Source organism: Durio zibethinus, chromosome 21 (assembly GCF_047325235.1).
Source record: "Durio zibethinus cultivar Kanyao isolate XHJ-2024 chromosome 21, ASM4732523v1, whole genome shotgun sequence".
Lineage (NCBI taxonomy): Eukaryota > Viridiplantae > Streptophyta > Magnoliopsida > Malvales > Malvaceae > Durio > Durio zibethinus.
Window position 1 is genome coordinate 16359823 of NC_143182.1, and position 21959 is coordinate 16381781.

General features: G+C 29.7%; 1 protein-coding gene across 1 annotated transcript; it reads left to right on the forward strand.

The window, feature by feature from the left end:
• Positions 1 to 10377: 10377 nt before the first annotated feature.
• LOC111306285 (protein GLUTAMINE DUMPER 5-like) lies at positions 10378 to 10997 on the forward strand. Its single transcript, XM_022904187.2, has one exon. It carries the CDS (start codon positions 10494 to 10496, stop codon positions 10806 to 10808), a length of 315 nt encoding a protein of 104 aa, XP_022759922.1. The 5' UTR covers positions 10378 to 10493; the 3' UTR covers positions 10809 to 10997.
• The last annotated feature ends 10962 nt before the right edge of the window (positions 10998 to 21959 follow it).

The following is a 21959-nucleotide window of genomic DNA, read 5'->3' on the forward strand; positions in this document are numbered from 1 at the left end:
AAAAAATTATTGAAGGTGTTTGTTCTCAAAAAAATGCCTTCACTAACCATCTTAAAATTTGAGTTGTGAAAAATTGAAGGCATTTTTCACTAGAAGACACTTTTAATAATCTCAAAAGTTTTAAGAGGAAATTAGTGAAGGCATTTGTTCCCAAAAAATGCCTTCAATAATTATGTATGTAAATTAGAAAGAATTAGTGAAGGCATTTTTCTAGAATAAATGCCTTCACTAAATGTCTTAAAATTTGAGCTGTGGAAAATTGAAGACGTTTTTCACTAAACGACGCCTTTAGTAATCTAAAAAATAAATTTCAAAAGCAATTATTAAAGGCATTTGTTAAAAAAAAATGCCTTCACTAATTATGTACGTAAATTAGTAAAGGTATTTTTCTCGAATAAATGCCTTCACTAACCGTCTTAAAATTTTAGTTGTGAAAAATTAAACGCGTTTTTCACTAAAAGACTCCTTTAATAATCCAAAAAATTTTAAGAAAAAATTAGTGAAGGTGTTTATTCTCAAAAAATGCCTTCAATAATTATGTACGTAAATTAGAAGAAATTAGTGAAGGCATTTCTAAAATAAACGCCTTCACTAAATGTCTTAAAATTTGAGCTATGAAAAATTGAAGGCGTTTTTCACTAAAAGACGTCTTTTGTAATCTAAAAAATAAATTTTAAAAAAATTATTAAAGGTGTTTATTATAAAAAAAAATGCCTTCACTAATTATGTATGTAAATTAGTGAAAGTGTTTTTCTAGAATAAATGCTTTCACTAACCGTTTTAAAATTTGAGTTGTGAAAAATTAAAGGTATTTTTCACTGGAAGACACCTTTAATAATCTAAAAAATTTTAAGAAAAAATTATTGAAGGCATTTGTTCTCAAAAAAATGCTTTCAATTATTATGTACGTAAATTAGTAGGAATTAGTAAAGGCATTGCTCTAGAATAAACGTCTACACTAACTGTCTTAAAATTTGAGTTGTGGAATACTGAAGGCATTTTTCACTAGAAGACGCTTTTAATAATTTTAAAAATTTTAAGAGAAAATTATTCAAGGCGTTTGTTCTCAGAAAATGCCTTCAATTATTATGTACGTAAATTAGTAGGAATTAGTGAAGGCATTGTTCTAGAATAAACGCCTTCATTAAATACACCATAAAAATTAGATGAAATTTTTGAAGGTGTTTTCGGGGCATAAATGCCTTTAATAATCGCAAACAATTCTATACGACTTTGTTGATAGCTCTTATAATATATTCAAAAAATATATAGGAAGAAATTATTGAAGGCATTTTTTTTAGTAAATGCCTTCAATAATCTGGTCCAATAAAATTATCCCTAAACATAGCGTATCCAGTCACCAACTTGAAGCTTGATCTTCATTATTTAACTATTTCTCTTTCCAAACCAACTTTAATTTACTTTCCCTTTCCTTCAACTTATACTATTCGAGCATTATCTTTTAGAACCCTATTTCAACTATTCATTAGTTATTTACTAATATTTTTACTTAATTTGACTATTTCTTCAGCTTTTGCAATTGGCAATTTTTTTTTTTTGGTTTAAACAATTTTCTCCAAAACTCACATTTCTCAAATACTCATTTGTAACCCATCATCCATTTCCCTTTTCCTTTCATTTTCTTCATTTTCTAGGCTTCTTCTATACCTGTTTTACCTTATTTCAACCCCAACTACAAAAACTCTTGGGTACTATCTACGTTAGCAGTAGATTTTAACATTCATAATATTAGGTACCTGATAAAATACTTCACAATAAGAAGTTCCCATTTTCTGTAAGTACTGGTCTTGTTATTATCTTTTGTTTAAAACATAGTAAACTTAAGTATTTGACATGTTCATTTTCATATAAATTATTTATATACATTTGGTCTGATAATGTAGCAAGTACTAAATGGATAAGAGTTGGATGCAAAAGTCAAGATTAAGTTAAGAGTATAGAGATAGAGTGAAAAATTGTCTTAATTTTGCATTTGAGAATACAAGTGAAGATAATATGATATTATACCCATGTGTGAAGTGTGCTAATATAGATTGGCAAATGCATCAAGTTATTTTTGAACATTTAATTTGTATTGAATTTCTCTCGGGATATGTTAATTGGTATTTTCATGAAGAGTCTGAACCGTCAAGGTCTTCCACTATAGTTCCTTCAACTGCACGGGCTCTCTAACACCAACATGATCCTTTTATAGTAGATGACATTGAAAGCATGTTGCAAGATGCTTTTAATATTCATAACCAATATTTTCATAATCCTTCTCCCCAAAATGATGGATTTAATTAGTCTAATGTTGAAATGAATGAATTTGGTGAACCTGGGATAGGTGTAGGTGACCAACAACATAGAGAAAAAGCATCAAAGTTTTATAGGTTGCTTGAAGATATGAATGAAGAACTTTATGAGGGCTCAAAGCATTCAAGGTTATTTTTTTGGGTTCATCTTTTTCACTTGAAATGCTTATGTGGATGGACGAAAAACTCTCTGAATTTATTATTAGAGTTTATGAAAGAAATTTTTTTTTTGGAAAAATCTCTAAATCTTATAAGAAATCAAAAAAGATGATCAAAGATTTAGGTATCGGATATGAGAAAATTCATAGTTGTCTCAATGATTGCATGTTGTATTAAGGTAATAGAAAAAATAAAAAATCTTGTCATGTGTGTGGTATTTCTCATTGGGTGGACAAAAACCCCAATAAAAGGTTGAATGAGGATGGTGATAAGGTTAGTGTCAAAAAGAATCATGTTAAGGTTTTGTGCTATTTTCCATTAATACTAAGACTTTAACGACTCTTCATGTCTTCCAAAATTGCAGATTCAATAAGGTGACATCATAAGAAACGAATAGATGATGGATCATTAAGGTATCCTACAGATTTTTTACCATGAAAATCATTTCATTCTAGGTTTTCAAACTTTGCATTTGATCTTTGAAATGTTATGTTTGGACTAGCATCTGATGGATTCAACCCGTTTAAAATGATGAGTACTTTTTATAGTACTTGGCCAGTTATATTGATTTCTTACAATTTGTCACCATGGATTGCTATAAAGTAATAGCCATTTATATTGTCTATGATAATTCTTGGGGAAAAAGGTCTAGGTAATGATATAGACATCTACTTACAACATCTTATTAAAAAGTTAAAGCAATTATGAGAAAGAGTTGAGACCTGTGATGCATAAAAAAAAGAACTTCAATATACATGCTGCTTTATTATGGACTATAAACAATTTTTTTGCTTATGCGAATTTATCTGGTTAGAGTACAAAAGGTTGTTATGGTTATCCATGTTGTGCTACACAAACATGTTTTAAGTGGTTACCTAATGGTAGAAAGTTCTATTATATAAGACATCATCGATGGATAGATGATGATAATAAATTTAGATTCAAAAAATATCTCTTTGATGGAATTGAAGAGTTAAGGCAATCACCTTTATCCATTGTGGGTCTAATATCTTGTCAAAGTTAAAAGATATAAATTTTACTTATGAAAAAATGATCCATCAAGGCAAAGAGTGAGAGACATCTTTAAAGGTGTTCGACCTCATATTATGCAAGTTAATGATACTGATACTGACATTGGTGATCTTGATGTTCAAAGTGATAAAGAGGATGATGAAGAAGATGCCCCAATGAGTCTGAGTTATGGAAAAAAAGAAGTATCTTTTTTAATTTACCTTATTGGGAATATAATTTATTACATCATAACCTTGATTTGATCCACATAGAAAAGATTGTTTGTGAAAATTTTATCGAGACAATTTTTAATGTGAATAGAAAATCAAAGGATGACTTAAATAGTCGACTTGACCTAGTTGATATGAGGATTCATCCTGACCTTCATCTGAAGTTGGTTCTTAATGGCAAATATTAATTGCCTGCTGCTTGTTTTGGGATTTCTAAATCTAAAAAAGATGTGTTTTGCAAGGTTTTGAAAAATGTCAAAGTTCTGGATGGTTGTACATCAAATATATCGAGATGTGTGAATCTGAAGGAGTGAAAACTTTATTCATTGAAGTCACATGATTATCACATTTTGATGCAAGACTTACTTTCAATTGCTTTACGCTCATCAATGTCAAAGCAAGTCACTTATGTGGTAATTGAATTGAGTAACATATTTAAATCTCTATGTGGGAAATGTATGAATGTGGAAGAGCTTGACAAACTTCAAGATCGAGCCACGATTACTTTATGCCATTTAGAGAAGATTTTTCCTCCAAATTTCTTTACCATTATGATGCATTTAGTTATCCACCTTCCATATGAAGCAAAAGTCGATGGGCCAATTTATTATCGATGGATGTATCCTATCGAAAGGTATTATTGTTTAATAGATTGATTAAAGTTTTATTGATGATCATGCCACTCTAGTTAAAAAGATATATGACTAATATTTTATGCAATAGGTTTTTGGGGAGGTTAAAGTCTTATTGTCGCAACAAACGCTATTCAAAAGGTTCTATTGCTGAAAGATATTTAGCAGAAGAGTGTATGATATTTTGTTCTCATTATTTGAAAGATGTTGAAATGAGATTTAATAGACCATTAAGAAATGCTGGTATACAGCAACATGACTCTGCCTACAGTTATCTTTTTCAAAGTTTTAGACAACCAATAGGAAAAGCTGAAATGGTGAAGTTAGATGATAAATCTTGGGTACAAGCACATTGATATGTTCTTTTTCATCATGATTCTATTGAATCGTTTCGCACGTAAGTTTTTTAGCAAAGAAATTATTCATTACATTAAGCATAATTTATTGTATTTTTTTATTGTTAATACTTTATCATGATGTTTTGTAGTAAGTATAGAAATAATTTGAGAGCTCCCGCACATTATCGATGATCAAACCCTCAAAAGCTTGATAAATTGTTCGTCGAAAACTTTCATGAATGGTTAGGAGCAACTGTAAATAATGCCATACTTCCCTTTATGAGAAATCTACATAGAATGCTTATGGTATAATTAACATTATTAACATATATATATTTATTCCACTTTTATAGGTTTGGAGTGGAAGGCTTGTTAGTGAAGAGGTGAAGTGTCTTTCACAAGGTCCGAACAGGATTGTGAAATGATACAAAAGTTTCATCATCAATAGATTTAGATTTCACACTAAATCTCATGAGAGATTTAGCAGTACACAAAATTTAGGAGTTGTTATTATTTTATCAATGACTAGCTATGCTAGTGCTAGGGACACAAACCCTTTAGAGGAAAATGTTGACTATTATGGCATGATTAATGACATCATTAAGTTGGATTATTATGGCAAGTGAAAAGTTGTCTTATTTCGGTGTGATTGGGCTGATATGAATAGTGCAAAAGGTATTAAAAAAGATCAGTATGGATTAACTTTGTGAATTTTTCTCGATTAATTCACACTGGACAACAACTCATCGATGAACCTTATGTTTTTTCATCTCAAGTCAAACAAGTTTTTATTTTGAAGATCCTAAATAATTGGGTTGGTTTGTTGTTCTTTGAAACACACCTAGAGATTTATTTGATATAGGGTTAGATACAAGACATGATCTTAAACATGGAACTAAATGTTATCCTTTTACTGAACAAAACTTGGATGAAAATATCTCTAGCACCTACACTCAATGGGTCCGCGATGATGTTAATGAAGACATTTATGAACCATGATGGATCATTTATATTTTATAATTCGAGTGTTTAAGATATAATATAGTAAATGATTGTATGTAATTAATGTCGCATTTGCTATTGTATATTTATTATATTGTAAATTATACATTATCTTTTGATTTAATTAAATCGATATGTTCTTTTTGTATCATAGGTTATGATTTCTTAACTTCTCAATGCCTTTATATTTATTCTAAACTAATATCTTTTATTTTTTTTTTTTATGATGTAGCTAAGCTACAATGCAGAGGAATAGTTTAAGAATACATATCAGAGATATTAGTTTAAAACCGTCTGTGGCACCTATTGATATTGGTGATGGTCTAAATCCTTTGGAAGGGAATGAACGTACTATCGGATCTAACTCAGTCACTTCAACCTTTCAACTGATATTAAATTTGGCAATAAAGGAAGTCTAGGTTTAGATAGTATCTCATCAATTGATTATGCTTTAAATTTGAATACAGGTATCATATACCCTATATTTACAAATCGATTATAATGATAAAAGTATTGCCATTTTACAAATTTATTTTTTAATTTTTGCAATTGATAACAATGGTTAACGGAGGACTAGAGGCTAGACAACTTTGAATGAATTATTTGCATTACCTTCGAACAAGCATATTATAGTGTCTGAAAACTCTGATAGGCAACCAATTGGTGAAGAGGCTCAATTGTTGGCTAGATTTCTAGGCATGCTTGCCAATAATTGAATGAAATTGCCTATTCATTATGAAACATGGCATAAAGTTCCAGCAGAAATAAAGGTTGATGCTTTAAACTTTATTAAGGTATTATTATAATTCATTACACATAAAAAAATTTAATTATTTTAAATTTGATTTATTGATTAAAAGTTTTCTTTTTTGTATTATTATAGTCAAGATTTGTACTTGAAATACCAACTTCATTTATGTTTAAGTCATTAAGAAAGAAATGGAAAGATTATAAGCATAATTTGAAGAACAAGTATTTTGATAGAAATACAACTGTAAAGGCGACAATGGAAAATCTACCATGTAATGTGATTAGGTGGCAATATGAATAATTAGTTAGATTTTGGTTCTCAAGAAAAGGAGAGGTACTAATTTATAACTTTGTATAGTAGAATGAAATAATGAAAGTGTTTTACGCTTTAAGTTAGTAATATTTATATTTCTATGATATACCCAATTATTTTTTATAATAGGAAAGAGAACAAATTGGGATTGGTTGCAGAAAGCAATGGAAATATAGCCACACAAGTGGATTAAAAATTTTTGCAAGAAAGCAAAAAGAAATAGTAAGTTTATGATTTTAAACTTATTCCAATGAATGAACTTTTTGTGATGTTAAAAGGTAAATATGCAAATTAACAGTTATTATACTGTTTTAATAGTTTTGATAGTTTCAATACATGATATTAAACTTATCGAAAGTTTTGAACTTAGTTGAGACAAATGATATATGTGAAAAAGTTATTGTTTACGTCTATTTAGGTAAAATTACAAATTTTTTGTTATTGTTCAATTTAAATAGTTTGGATAGCTTCAATACTTGATATTAAACTTGTCTGATTAATTGAACTTTGTTTCTATGATTGATATGGGTGAAAAAGTTGTCGTTTATGTCTATTTGGGACTATTTTTGCCTTTAAAAGGCAAAAATACAAATTAAACTTTTGGATAGCTTTAAACAGTTTGAATGGCTTCAATCCATGATATTAAACTTGTCCAAATAATTGAATTTGGTTGCCATGATCAATATGTGTGAAATGTCAAAATACTTTTATTGTTTGCGCCTATTTAAGACTACTATGTTGTAAAGGGGCCAAAATATAAATACACGATATTAAAATTATTCAAAATTTTTGAACTTGATTGACAAGCATGATATACATGAATAAGTTACGGTTGATATGTATCCTATCAAATAACATATGTTTTTGTATAAGAGATTGAGATGGGTGATCAAATTAGATGTGTGAAACTTTTTTGCTTAACACAAAAAAAAAAAAAAAAGAATCTTACATGAATGTCAAAATACAAGAAATTATGGTAATTTGTAATATCTATTAATAACAGAAAGTAAATATTTACTTTTTTTAACATATTATCAATTAATCATTAAACTTGATAGTTGTATATGACTAATTTACAAGAAAAAGCGAAAAAGAAAATGGCTGCTGAGATTGAAGTAGCATTTGATGGTTCTCTCAACATGCAAGAATTGAAAAATTGAATATTCATATAAGTTGTTGGAAAAGAAAGGCATGGACCGGTCCTAAGCCTTGGATTGGGTCCAACACTATCTACGTACTATGGATATAGCTCTCAACAATTTACATTTTCAACAAGTTAGTTTTCGCAAGACATTTCAATATTGAGAGAGGAATTGCAAACTATGCAACAACATTTACAGCAAATGGAAGCAGAAAAAGAATAGGAGCATGCTAAAATTGAGGAAGAACGTGCTAGAATGGAGCAAGAGCATGCAAAATTTCAGCAATTGCATGATCGATTTGATCATCTTATGAATTTTGTGCAACAACAATTTCCAGGAACTGATCTCGATGATCCTTCAACTAAGGTATTATATTTAATAAATATTTATATTTTTTAATATAAAAAAAGCTTACAATGAAGTGTTAAAAATTATATGCTATTATTCAGTAGGTTCTTAAATATGCTAGTGACTAAGGTGAAATTTTTTTTTTATCAATTGGCAACCTTCAAAATGTATGCAGTCATCAATTTTATATATTTTAATTTTTATTTTGTTAATGTATTAAAAAAATTTGAATGTTATTATGCTAATTATTAAATTTTGTGTTAATTATATGCATATTTGAATGTGAACTAAGTTTATCTTAATTTCAGTATATGAATTTAAGCTCATTTATGAAAATAATAAATATTGACAAAAATTTTTTATTTAAACAAAAATACATTTCTCAATTTCGCGGTGTTTGTGTTAAAAAATATCACTAAATGAATAATTTAGTGGCATTTGTACCATAAAATGCCATTAAAAGTAGCAGCGCTCTTACTAGAAAATGAGCTAAATTAGCGACGTTTTTGTGATACAAACGCTATCAAAGTAACGGCGTTTTTATGATAAAAACGTCACTAAATTAGCTGCATGTCAAAGGTACAAACGTGTCTAATATAACGGTATTTTTCAGATACAAGCGTTGCTAATATAGCAGCATTTTCCAGATACAAACGTCACTAATATAGTGACATTTTTCAGATACAAACGCCACAAATGTAGCGGCATTTTATGAAAAACATTGCTATTTTTCGTGATGTGTGTATAGCCAGCACTTTGACTGGTATTTTTCGCAAATGCTTCTAATTTTTTAGTGACGTTTATAAATACCGCTAAACGTAAAAAAAAAAACACCACTAAAAACCAAAACTCCCGTAGTAGTACGTGCAATAAGGTTTCCTTGAATGACAACCCATTGTATTAAACTAAGGATGCACATCCACATTTTCTTTGTGCTTTTTGCATAGAAAGTAATGGTAAGTGCATTAGCTTATTTAGTTTACAAAGTTTTTAACTTGTTGGATTGAAAATTTTATGTTTTCGGCAACTAAAAGGCTTAGGAAAGGGACCTAACTTATTTTCATTCCATAACATATATCAAATAAAAAAAATGAATTGTTTGATCAATTGCTATAGGGAAAATAACTTGGATTCCCGACAATTAATCATACCTTAACAAATCTGTTTTGAGTACTTATAAAAGGGTGATTTCTTGTGAAGGAGGGAAAAGTATTTGGCATCTTGTTATGTTTTGAGCACATGAAAATTGTCCCATTTTTCAATGGGGTAAGAAGGAAGAAATTGCTTAACAAATTCATTTCTCGAGTCATGGCAGAATAGGCAACACTTGTGCCAAAAGGACACCTTTAATGGAGCCTATTATTAGATAAGCAAAAAGCCCTTCATGGGACATATTCACAATCATTTTCCTTTTTTTTTTTTTTTTTATTGTTGGTTGCTTCATTCTTGTTACATGAATTTCCACCCTAGCAAATTTACCCATCTATCCCTTTTGCAATAAATGATTTATAGATTACACTACCTAATTCCATAACTTGAGAGAATTTTTTTATTAAAACTATCAAAATTTAAATTTTAATTGTTAAAATTAAAAGTCCAATACTTTTCTATTGGTTACACTACTACTGGCTAACATGAGATTGTAAATATTGTAGCATGTATGTTCGGAAAACTGAAAGGATCATTTAATTGATTTGCTTCAACAAAACTTTATCTAGAAAAGAAAAAAAATGGTATGTGGATTCTTGAATCAATTATTGTTCACATTCCACGATTCATAAGACTCTTAAGATATCCTCCATATGAATAGCTAGTCCTTATTAATTTGGTTTAAACTACAATGAATAAAATAGCTAAAAAATTATCCTCCATATGAATAATCCTTACTAGTTTGGTATAAACTACAATGAATTAAATAGCTAAAAAATTAAGAAGAATTTGAATATATGTAATTTCAGGTGATAAAAGGGGCATTTCGGCTGCCCAATTGACCTAGAAGCTTCTCATATAATAAATACCCTAATAATAGTATAAGTAGAGCCCAAGAGAGAATCTTTTGAAAATTGGGGGCAAATTTGGTACCTTACTAAAAGCAACCTCATTATCCTTTTCCTAATCCAAGCACTGTGAAACTCAATCGGTTGGCACTATAAATTCAATGCTCCCATTAACCTCTGTTACACAGCACCATCAAAACCAGCAAGAAGAAAAAATAAATAAAGCAAGAGATAAAATTTTGCATATCTAGACGGGATGAGGCCTGCAAGCAACTCCACAACAGCAGCTACTGGAGCCGAATTCCGGCACTGGAACTCTCCCATTCCATACCTCTTTGGTGGAATAGCAGCGATGCTAGGACTCATTGCTATGGCATTAGTTATTCTAGCTTGTTCATATAAAAAAGCTCCATCCAGTTCCCATGGTGAAGCTGAAGAAAAGCCTGCCAAGCAACAAGTGACCAAGCAACTAGAAATGGAGCCAAAGATTGTTGTGATCATGGCTGGTGATCAAAATCCTACGTACCTGGCCAACCCTGTCTCTTCAACTCACCAGAATGAACAATTTTGAGAGCTTTTGATCATGTTTCAATCTTTCTTTACGGTAAATCTTTTATCTTTCAATCTTTCTTTTCATTTTTTTTTCATATATATTTTTTGTTTTCCTTTTTCTAAGTCCAGGTAATTGTAGTTTTGCGGGAATATGTAAATGTTGATGAGTATATAAAAGATGTTAATTTGTTGTGGGAGTTTTACAAAATCTTCATTTATTTTCTTTTTCTTTCTTGTTCTTCTTTTTTTTTTTTTTTTTTTCTTTTTTCTGATTGTTGGACCAATATGCGAAAGGAAAAAGAAAATTACCAGAAAAAATTAAGTAAATTAAAAAGAAAAATAAATTTTCTGAGTTTAAGTTTAGCTGTTTTAAATTTGTGAAATCTTTAAGCAACCTTACATCAATATCAGCACATTACTTGCAAAGCCAACAATCATGTGGTTAGTTGATAAAATACAGACCTATTAATTTCAAGGCTCAAATTTTGATCTCTCAAATAAAAAAAAAAATTTTGTTTGCAAAACTTATCTTAACATTAAATCTGGAGAAAAAAAAAGTGGTACTTGAAAACGGACCCTAAAGTTCATTAATTAATTATTAATTATAATTACAGAGCAAAAAAAGAACTTGGTACTTGTAGATGGATCGAAATAAAGTCACCTCCAAATTTGTTCTGGGAAATTAATTGGAACAAAAGAATAGGGGAGGGAAAGAGATGAGAAAAAACCAGTCCAACCAATGGCGTCTTTGTTAGGGACAGGAGACAAAGACTTTTTTTTTTTTTTTGGGTACTGAAAACTCACTGGGGATATGTTTGAATGTGACACCCTTAAGCTTGCTTTAAAGATGATGATTCGATCTAATGCAGCCAGTATCTAAAATGTCAACAAGGTGTTCATATGCACAATATATGTAAAGTTAGTAATAAATGATAAGAAGATTATATATATTATAATCAAAACTAGATATTATATATATTATTTATATTTAAAATTATTAGAATTTAAAATTTGATCATTAGAACTAAAAGATTATATATATTCTCCTAATAATGTAATTACTATTCACTAGTATTATATTTTCTAAGAAGATTGACCTCTCTATATGTATACATGGACTGTATTTTGAGAAAATTGGTTAAGAAGCTGCAATTTCATTAATAGTCCCAAGAAATTAAGGTTTTGTTTGGTTAAAAAATAAAAAAGTCAGAGAAAGGAAAATAATAAGGAAATTTTGAAGACAGCAAATGAAGAAGAAAAACAAAAACCATTATCTTGTTTGGATGTCAAGGAAAAAAGAAAGAAAATTTCCATTACCAGTAAACTCTAAAACTAAATTGCTAACCATTTAAAAGTGTAATACCAAAACAACATGTTGATGCAATGAAAATCTCTCTCATTGTCTATTCAAATGAAACATGAGTAGATGAAAGTATTGAAAAGTTTCCTCTCAAAATCCCCCAATTTCCTAGTGTTTTTGGTAGGAAAATAAGAAAAAAAAATTTATTACTAATTTTTCTTTATATTTTCCTTATTCTAATTTTCCTTCCTATATTTCCTTTAACCAATCACAAGAAATTAAATCCATACCTTTTTTCCTATTACCAAACAGGGCCTAAGAAAATAGTAGAATTTCTCCTTCAAATTGATCGTATCTGTTTCTCTAAATTTGGTCCCAATTGTCAATGATGTAAACTTATCTCATGATAGATGAAAAAATAGACGTAGTTAGTGGAAAAAAATACCCAAAGCACAAAATTAAAATGACTTACCTTCTACATATAGTTAGACGCCTTATCGATTAATTAATCACTTAATTATTTGTTTTGTGACTCATTAGCTAACCAAGTTTGATTAAAAATAGTTCAAAGTTAGTAATGGATTAGGTTGAAAGACGTGGTGGCTCGAAAATGTATTTGCGATTGGATGATTTGGAAGAAAAAAAAGTTTTAAGCGTTAGTGTAGAATTGGACGAGAGAGTAAGCGAAAAGAAAATGCTTGTTTTCTTAAACATGGCAAATCAATATAAAGGAAAGTGCATTTACACATCATCCTTTCTTTAGCGGGAGACATTTGAAATTAATACACCGAAACAGCTTAGTTCTTTCCATATTTTTTTTGAGTTTGCCGTTGAAGTTCATTGAAATTGACCCAATTTGTTTTTCTTAATTGAAATTGTTTTTTTATTAAAAAAATTGTAATTTGAATACAAAAAAAATATGGATATTAAAATTTGAATATAAGATATTTTAAGTGTCATCTATTAAATATAATTATATAAATAAATTGAATTAAAATTCGATCTTAAAATTATTTAAACATCAATGAATTAACTCAATAATACTGAAATTTACTTTAGAGCCATAGATTTCGAGTTCCGGTAAATCAAAAAGAAAAAAAAAAAATGCCTAGTTTTGGCTTACGTAATTGGCAGCCTTGCGCCCTTAAATTCTTTCAATTGAAATCAAAATAGCGCCAATTTGCAGTACGGACAGCCTCAATAAAGGAATTACTTGACTATGATTAATAGCATAGAAAAATAGAAGTTAGTGGAAGAACAGAAAGTTAGAAACTAAAAAAATATTTGGGTGAATAAAATCAAATCTAATTTGCCCCTTTGAGGCTGTCAAATAAAATGGGAATAAATTAATAAAATCTAAGCTTTCACGAATTCTTCAAATATTTACTTTTCCCAAATTTTAACTGAAGTTCGTTATTTGATTAATTAGTTAATTTAGAAGTTTGGAATAACAAAATATTCTTGTACCAACTAATGGTGTCTTTAGTGCCCAAGCCTAGAGAATCTATAGCTATCATATATATTGAAAAAAATTTTATATTGATAATTTAAGGTCATTATAACTATTATAAATATTTGTCATTTTTATTTGTAGGCTTTTAATAATTTTTAAAATTTTTTATGAGATTTAATTCACGTTTATATCTTAATTACTTGAATAATAATAATAATAATAATAATAATAACTTTTAAGGTCTTGTGTAATATTTTACTTGGATTTCAAAATGTAGCTTTTGCAAACAAAAGCAATATTGCTAAACACACTATAGTTTGTGTTAAAAGCATATTTTGATTACTAAAAGTGAGTCAACAACCAAAGTTAATTGGAAAATGCCGGTTTGAAATTTATAATTTAAAAAAAAATTACCAAAGACTCATTCAATTATTTATCTTGATAAAATAACATATATATTTTTTCAACATCATATACTTTTTAGATATTTTAATTTTTATAATAATATTAACTATTCAAAAATCTTAAATCATAATTTTTTTAATATGCCTTTATCAAACTTTTTTTTCCAACTGCAAAAAATTTACAATAAAAAATATCCAGTTGCAATGACGGCCATATATTTTGTGCTCATGTGTAAACCTCCAGGGCCTCTATTGTTGGCACGGTAGAGGAGACTTATGGTTTCATAGTGAATTCTCATCAAAATTAGAACACATCTTCAAATTTGAAGTTCAACCTAACAAAGTTTTAGTTATGTTTACTTTGATTTCAATCATAAAAAGTATCATTCTGTGCTGTACAATACTCTCATTACAATCTCAAATCGAAACTTAAAACCCGAAAACATGGAGAAGAATATTGAGGTAATTTAGTGAGCTTAATTGAATTTCCTTTTTAGCTAGAAATCCTTTATATTCCACTTCAACTTTGCGTAAACAGAACGGTCCCAGTCTTGATAAAGTATTTTTGACAAAAATTTTTCAAGCAATTATTTCTTTATTTGACATGATGAATGAAAAGAAAACAAAATTTTGAGTGCAAATTAAATTAATTTATTTGAGTTGGTGGAGGTGACGTCTAGGGAACTAATTAATGATTGATTAATTAATGGGTATTTTTTTATATATAAATTCAGTAGAAAAAAGAACAGTCCGATAGCACATAGAATTTTGGAAGTCAGCAGAAAATCAAAGCAAAGGAGTGTTTCATTCAATTTTTCAACTAGTTTTAGTGAGAGACAATATAGATTTTGTTCAAACTAGCTTAATCTAAATAATGAACAGGCAGAGGCATAGGTAGAAAATTGATAAAAAAAAAAAAAAAAAAAAAAAAAAAAAAAAACCCAAACAATAATTAAAAAAATCAAATTAATAATTAAATGAGATTGATAGAGATAAAAAATTGATGGAGCCGTGGCCCCTACCTATCTCTCTAGCGCTGCTCTTGCTAACAGCTAAATCCTATATAGTTTCAGTCTTTTCCCAGCAAAAAAGTAATGGAAAGATAAGAGGATAAAAAGAAAAAATGGAAATTGAGTTAACAAGGATCAAATGTTTTATTTGTAAGGTTTAAATTTAAGTTTTATTGCAAACAATCGTTCTTAATGACAATCTGTAAATAAAATATAAATCCTCCTTAAACCTACCATATATCCTGACCTTGAAATGGATAATCTCCCTTCATTTAAATTTTTTAATATATAAAAAAAAAAAAAGAAGCAAAGAAAAAGCTTTCTATTGGTTTTGGGGCCCTTATGTCCCCTTGTTTTCCAAGATTGGGCCATGCCCATTTCTATGTGAAGAATAAACAAGGTAAGATGAAAGCTTAGCCGTGGTGGGCGGATTGGTTTCCATATACGAGTAGCCGCTCTAATTCTCAACTTCTATATATGCTGCCCATGCAGCTAGATGACAATAAGTCTTTGATTTTATATGAGAAATCAATACCATATTACGTAATACGTAAGTCTTTCTTGTCACGTTAGTTGTAAATTTAATAAATTCAAATAAAAATTTGAAAATTTATATGTTAACATACATCAACATCTTATAATCTCACATAATTGTTATTGTTAACTTATAAATTTCATATAGCTAGCCATAGGAGTGTAAATGATATATTAGTACTCGTAAGTTACTCGGGTTCGATTTGAAGAAAACTCGAATTCGTTTGATTATTATTGAGTCAAGATCGAGCTTGAGTAGCTCGACTCATCGATCCAGCCGACTTCGAGTATTTTTATACCCAATTCGAGTAGCTCACGAACTTAATCGAACTTTTATATTTAAATATTTTTTATTATTTTAATTAATAAAATATCTCAAATTCGAATTCGAGCTCAAGCACAAATAATTGAACTCTTATTGCGTATACGAATCAAGCTTATTTTTATATATTAATTGAGCTTAATCGAGTGAGCTCGAGTATTTCGATCACGAATCGAGCTCGAGCTAAAAAAATAAAATTCGATCGAGTTCGAACCAAGTATCGAGCCGTGAGTTGGGAGTCGAGTTCGAACTCGAACTTCTCACTATATCGACTCGATTACACCCCTAACTAACCATACAGATAGCTCAATCTATGAACAAATCATTCAAAAAAAAGTTATATTTGTCAAAAATATATATTTTTTATTTTCATCCATTTAAATCCAAAATCTCTACATAAATTCCCAAGTAGCCAAATATTTTGCTATTATCACTAAACAATTTTAAATTTTGTTTGATAAAATTATTTTTTTATACAATCATTTAAAACTCAAATTCCTAAGTGGGAACAAGGATTGTGTAAAAGCAAAGAATGGAGTGTACAACTAGAAGCTTCATTAGTGTTGTCACCACTTCGTAATTGATCAAATTGTATAATCAAACTCATAACTTCCTTCTCTGGCTAGGAGAAATCAGCTTATTTGATAGGGTTGGTGGTTGGATGAGACGGCTGGGAGACGTAAATAGAAAAAAATTTCAAGATCAATTATAGCGTTGAAAAATGAATATTTCTATGACAAAAACAAATTATACGTTCAATTAAAAGGTTCAGTTGATATTCCCAGACTCTATATTCAATGTTGATGATATTTCTAACTAATGAAGATTTGCTACTTTCCCTTTAAAAAAAAAAAAAATTAGCATAACGGAAGTTACTTAAAAGCATATTCAAAGGAGAATTTATATTTGATGTATTTTCAGTATATATATATATATATTTTATATATATATATATATATTGTTAGTAAATTAAATAATATTATTATATTAATAAAAAAAATTTAATCTTTAAAATATATATAAATTAATTTTTTTTTTAAATTAACTTATTAATAAAGAAACATCGTCTAATTCATTTCATTAATAAAAGTAATATTATTCAATTTACTAATAATATATGAATTTTACATAATGACAATACATTAAATAAAAATTTTTTGATATGCAACATTAGATTTCAAGACAAAAAATATATCACTTTTTTTTTTAATTCATGAGAAAGTCATTTTTTATAAATTAGAAAAAAATAGTGAAAAACTTGGCATTTCCATTGTTTGGATGGAACAATTTTCAGTCTGGAATTGATTCACACCTTTTATTTTTGAAAACAACTTCAATATAGTTTGAAGATGCACCAAATATCGAAACCATTGCAAAGTTAATGAAAATGACAACTTTGTATCGATTTTAATTTCAACCTCTGATTGCGTCTTTATCTTCACAGCTATACAAGCCCAGAAAATTATGCCTGCCCTTACTCTCTAAGAGCCTTCCACCCGGCTTTGCTTGGATTTTGGGTAACTAAACAAGCAACCATATCCACACAATTACAAAATCATAACGCAAGCTACTATATCAAAATTTGAGTTCGAGTATTTATCGCATCAAATTTGAATAGCTCATAAATAACTATGCTCTTTACTATTACACACTTAGTGGTGCTTCCTATTCTAAGCATATATCACTAAAAAACAGACGCAAGAGTAGCTTAATGAAATAGGTTGTCAATATGGAAAACGAACCTTTCATTTTTAGGCACCTATTTCAAAGGGAGGCAGGAGCCAGCCAACCTCAATATTATAGATTGTTTATTATCATCACCAACACTTGCAATTTTAATTCTCACAATTGCTCTTTACATTTTTTAGACTTTTATTTGTAAATCAAAATTTCTATCACAATCAAATAATCCTCGGCCAATTATATGACATTAGTATTTATTTAATTTAAGAAATTAATTTATAAACTAAACAAATTAATTAATAAATCAATATAAAGTTAGATCAAATATGATTTTTGAACTTAACTCAATTGATTTATATAATTATTTTTAAAAAATAACATATTGCAAGTCTAGAATTTAAATTCAAATATTTGCATTTTTTTTATATTCTCAAATGATAATCTTTTATATATAAAAAATTGGACCAAATCCAACGTATATATAAAATTCAAACATAAGATCTTGTTTAGGAATTTCTCACTATCACTGAGAGCAGGCCTCTTTGACACAATTATTCTCTGTTAAGCTAAGCAAAGTATGACAAAATTGGCAGTCATAAATCATATTAAAATCTTGTATATTAAATGAAATGCAATTATTGCTTAAAAAACCTTGTTGTTTCTTTGTTTTAAATTTTTATCTGCTGCCTAAATGTAAAAAGGAGAATTTTGCAGCCAGTGGGACTGATCTAACCACTATCTAGCTAACTTAGAGATATGCAATTACACTTTGATAACTTCTTTTCCTTGTCTTTGTTGACAAATCAACAACATCGTTTTTTCTTTTTTTGTATAAAGCCTTCAATATGACAAGAAAGCTAATGAAAAATGTGTTCCACTATTGATCTAGATTAGTGCCGCCGGATGCGACGGCTCATAGACGTATGGAGAAAATTTTCCCCATAATCATAGAGTTGAATGAGTTGAGAAAGTTGTTGAAATCATGAGAAAATTAGCAAAATATTCATTTTTTCTCCTATTATTAATGGTGGGAGGCTGAAAATGTTTTCTTATATAAAAAAAATAACATGTGGTTTAAGGGAGGCAAAAAGAAACAAGAGAAGAAAAGTAGCTGTGGTTTTTATTATGGAAAATTGGCATGAAGTTGTTTGGTTTTGTAGACACATAATTTTGTATTAGTTAATTAAAATTAATCATGATTTTTACGTCTAATTTGAGTTTATTTTAAACCATTTAAGTCGTGATTGGATTTGATCATGTGGGCCGATTAAATGGATTATTTGGGCTTGAAAGCTTAGAGTAGTTCATTTGGGCTTGAAGGCCCACTGCCCAAATTGAAAAGAGCCCAATTCAAAACTTTTTCTTTTCAATTAAAAATTAATCCAAACAAGAAGAAAAAAAAAATCCACGACTTGGTGGCTTGCACCACACCACCTAGGCTTCTACTTCTACACGCATCGCTTTCGTGTCACACTGCAACCCACCCTAGCTCTGGCACCCACAAGCCACGTTACCTTGCAAAATTACCCCTGTAGCCACCATGACAATTGAAATTCAGTTGTCAACCACCCCAATTTTGCCCAATCCTCCACCTTATCCACTTGGATTTTTAACTGAACCTAAAATTGGAAGATGCCCATAAAACACTAGTAGAAATGAACAGAAAATGAGGTCAATCACTAGACAGTAGAAAAACTCTATCAAAAGCTCAACACAGCCTCACCTATCACAACCACCCACTAACTACCACTTAAACCAACCTTAAACGTAACCCTATTCATCCTTCTTCATTGCCCAACATCACCAACTACCCCAAACACCAATCGACACTACCAAAACACTCCAACCAATCATAACCCACAACCTCACCTTCCACCACCCAAACAACCAGCTTCTTCCCTAACTTCCCAAAATAGATCAACAACACCACCCTTTAGCACAAAAAAAAAAATTAACCGAACCCACCATAAATGACAAAAAAAAAAAACACCATAACAAAAACACAAGAAAAACTAACCACATCCTCTGGGTGGGGACCTTGGCACCAAAAAACAAAAGAAAAAAAAAGCAAAAAAAACACCAAAAAGGATAAGGGTTTCAATCAAGGTAGATTTAGGGTGTATGAAAAGGTTTTGAGGCTCCATTTTTTGTGAAGAAGAAGGTTTTTACCTGATGAGGAACATAGTGAAGGAAAAAGGCTTTTGGTGTAATAGTGAATGGTGGTTTAGACTTTAAAATCAACGATTTCAAGGCTAGATCTAGGAATGTGGAGTTAGCTTTAGGCAAAACAAAGCTTGGAAATGGAAAGAAGGGTTTAAAAGGAACCTTTTGGCTTTTTTTGCAACTTACTGACGTTGGTGATTGGCGGCAAATAATGGATGGCTTAACGGTCGATGGCTGATTTCTAGAAAGAGAGTGGTGACAATTGGGTTTTTGGGAGCTTTAAAGTTTTTTTTTTCTATTAGAAAGAAGGTTTAAAATGAAAGAAAAAAAAGGCTTTTATAGTTAACCAAAAAAAAAATCAGAAGACTAGCATGTGAACTCAACTTGGATTCGAGGTCTGCGTGCCCGACCCGGTTCCCTCTCCTAAAGACAAGCCTTAAACCGATCTAACTGAATCGGTAACGAACTAGTCAAACCATTGAACCGTTATTCCCTATCACAGCAACTAAACCGATCTAGACAAAGTTTCAGCTGGCTTGAACTGCTTGAACTAGGTCGATCACTGCTAAACAACTAATAGCCTTTTTTTGGCTTTATTTTTTTATTTATTTTAAATTATTTAAATTATATATTAACGCATATTTATATTTTAAATACCTAGAATAAATATATACTTTTAAAAATAGGAAAGTTGATGTTTAAAAAATAGTGAATTAATAAAAAATATAAAAATAATAAATAATAAAATGAAAATCTCCGATAATGAGTGTAGATACCTAATTTTATTAGGATCAATTCAAGTTTGTTTGATTTTGGTACTTGATTTGAATGTCTCGATTTAGGTTAAATTTATCAAGCTGAGCTCAATTAGGCTTTGTTTCGAATTAATAATTTTTGAATCATTTTTGTATGAACTCAAATTTAATTCCATTCAATTTTTGGATCAATTCGAGTTTAAATTTAAAGGCCCAATTCAACCATAGATTAAATCATGATATAAGCCTAGAAGCCGAAAATCCAAGAAGCCCATATTTAATTTCTAAAAACCCAATCTAATTTTTATTTTTTTATCATTAATCAAATTAATTAAAATTTGCATAAAAAATAAAAAACAACAAAAATCAAAGGCTGACAATTCAGGCCATGTGAGGCAAAATTTCTCAAGCACTGCAACCATTTCCACTACCTTATAATCAAGAGCAACAAGCTCATGTCTTGTACCACTTTTCAATTCTATTGATATGTGAAATATTACATTTCTATGTTCATTATGAAAATTTAGAGATAAAAGAACCAAATGAGGCATTCAAACAAGTGGCGAAGAGCAAAATTTTCACAAGGAAAAAAAAACCACCCAGCTAGCTCTTACGATTCTTCACCCTGTTTCCAACAAAACCTTAGCATCTCCACTACCACTTCCAACCAATTTAGGAGCCTAACTGACACACACATACCATCATCAACCTCATTAGTTTCACCATCCAAAACTCCATTGATAATTACCAAAAAACCTATTTCGCTTGCCTCGTAAACCAAAATCACAACTAAAAATCAACAAAACAAAAACTACATAGTTGCCCAAGACCACCACCACCCAAACCTTCCACAAAACCCTAATAGCATGACCTGTAACTCACAATGAATCCTAGCACTATCTTCATCATTAACCCCCATAATCAATAACCCATCCATTTTCCAGCACCAACCCTTACTACTATAGCATTTCCCACACTAAAAAACCACCATAGAGAAAACAAAAAACAATACAAACAAGCCACAGTCCTCACTAGTTAGTGAGAAATCTCAGTGCCATAGTGTACAAAAAAAGTCACAAAACAAAATAACATCAAAAAATGTCAATCGACTGTCGATGGTGCTAAGAATAGGAGGTTTAGGTTTGTGAAGAAGAAAGGGATGGTATACCACCATTCCTGACAAAAGTAATGGTAGTGTAAGGCAGTTCACAATAATGGAGAATTTTGGATGATCAGAACTGATGAAAAGGGGGAAAGGAATGAGAAGACCAACATACTTTGGTTTTGTGAAGATCGGACAATGAAGGAAAGGTTTGTGGCAATTTAAAGCTTTGAACTTCGGTTTAGATCTAAAACAATAGAGGTTGATTTAGGCAAAACCAAGGCTAGAATGGGAAAAAAGACGTTAAGAGGAGGCTCAGGCTAAAATTTAGGCTAAAAATAATGTCGCCATCATCGACGAAAGGTGGTTCGACTGGTAATTGACCTCTAAAACTTAGTTTGAAATAAAGACTAGCTTTTTTATTCTAAGAAGAAATGAAGGTTC

Coding starts and splice junctions, on each gene's coding strand:
- LOC111306285 (XM_022904187.2), top strand. CDS start 10,494: ATGAGGCCTGCAAGCAACTCCACAACAGCAGCTACTGGAGCCGAATTC.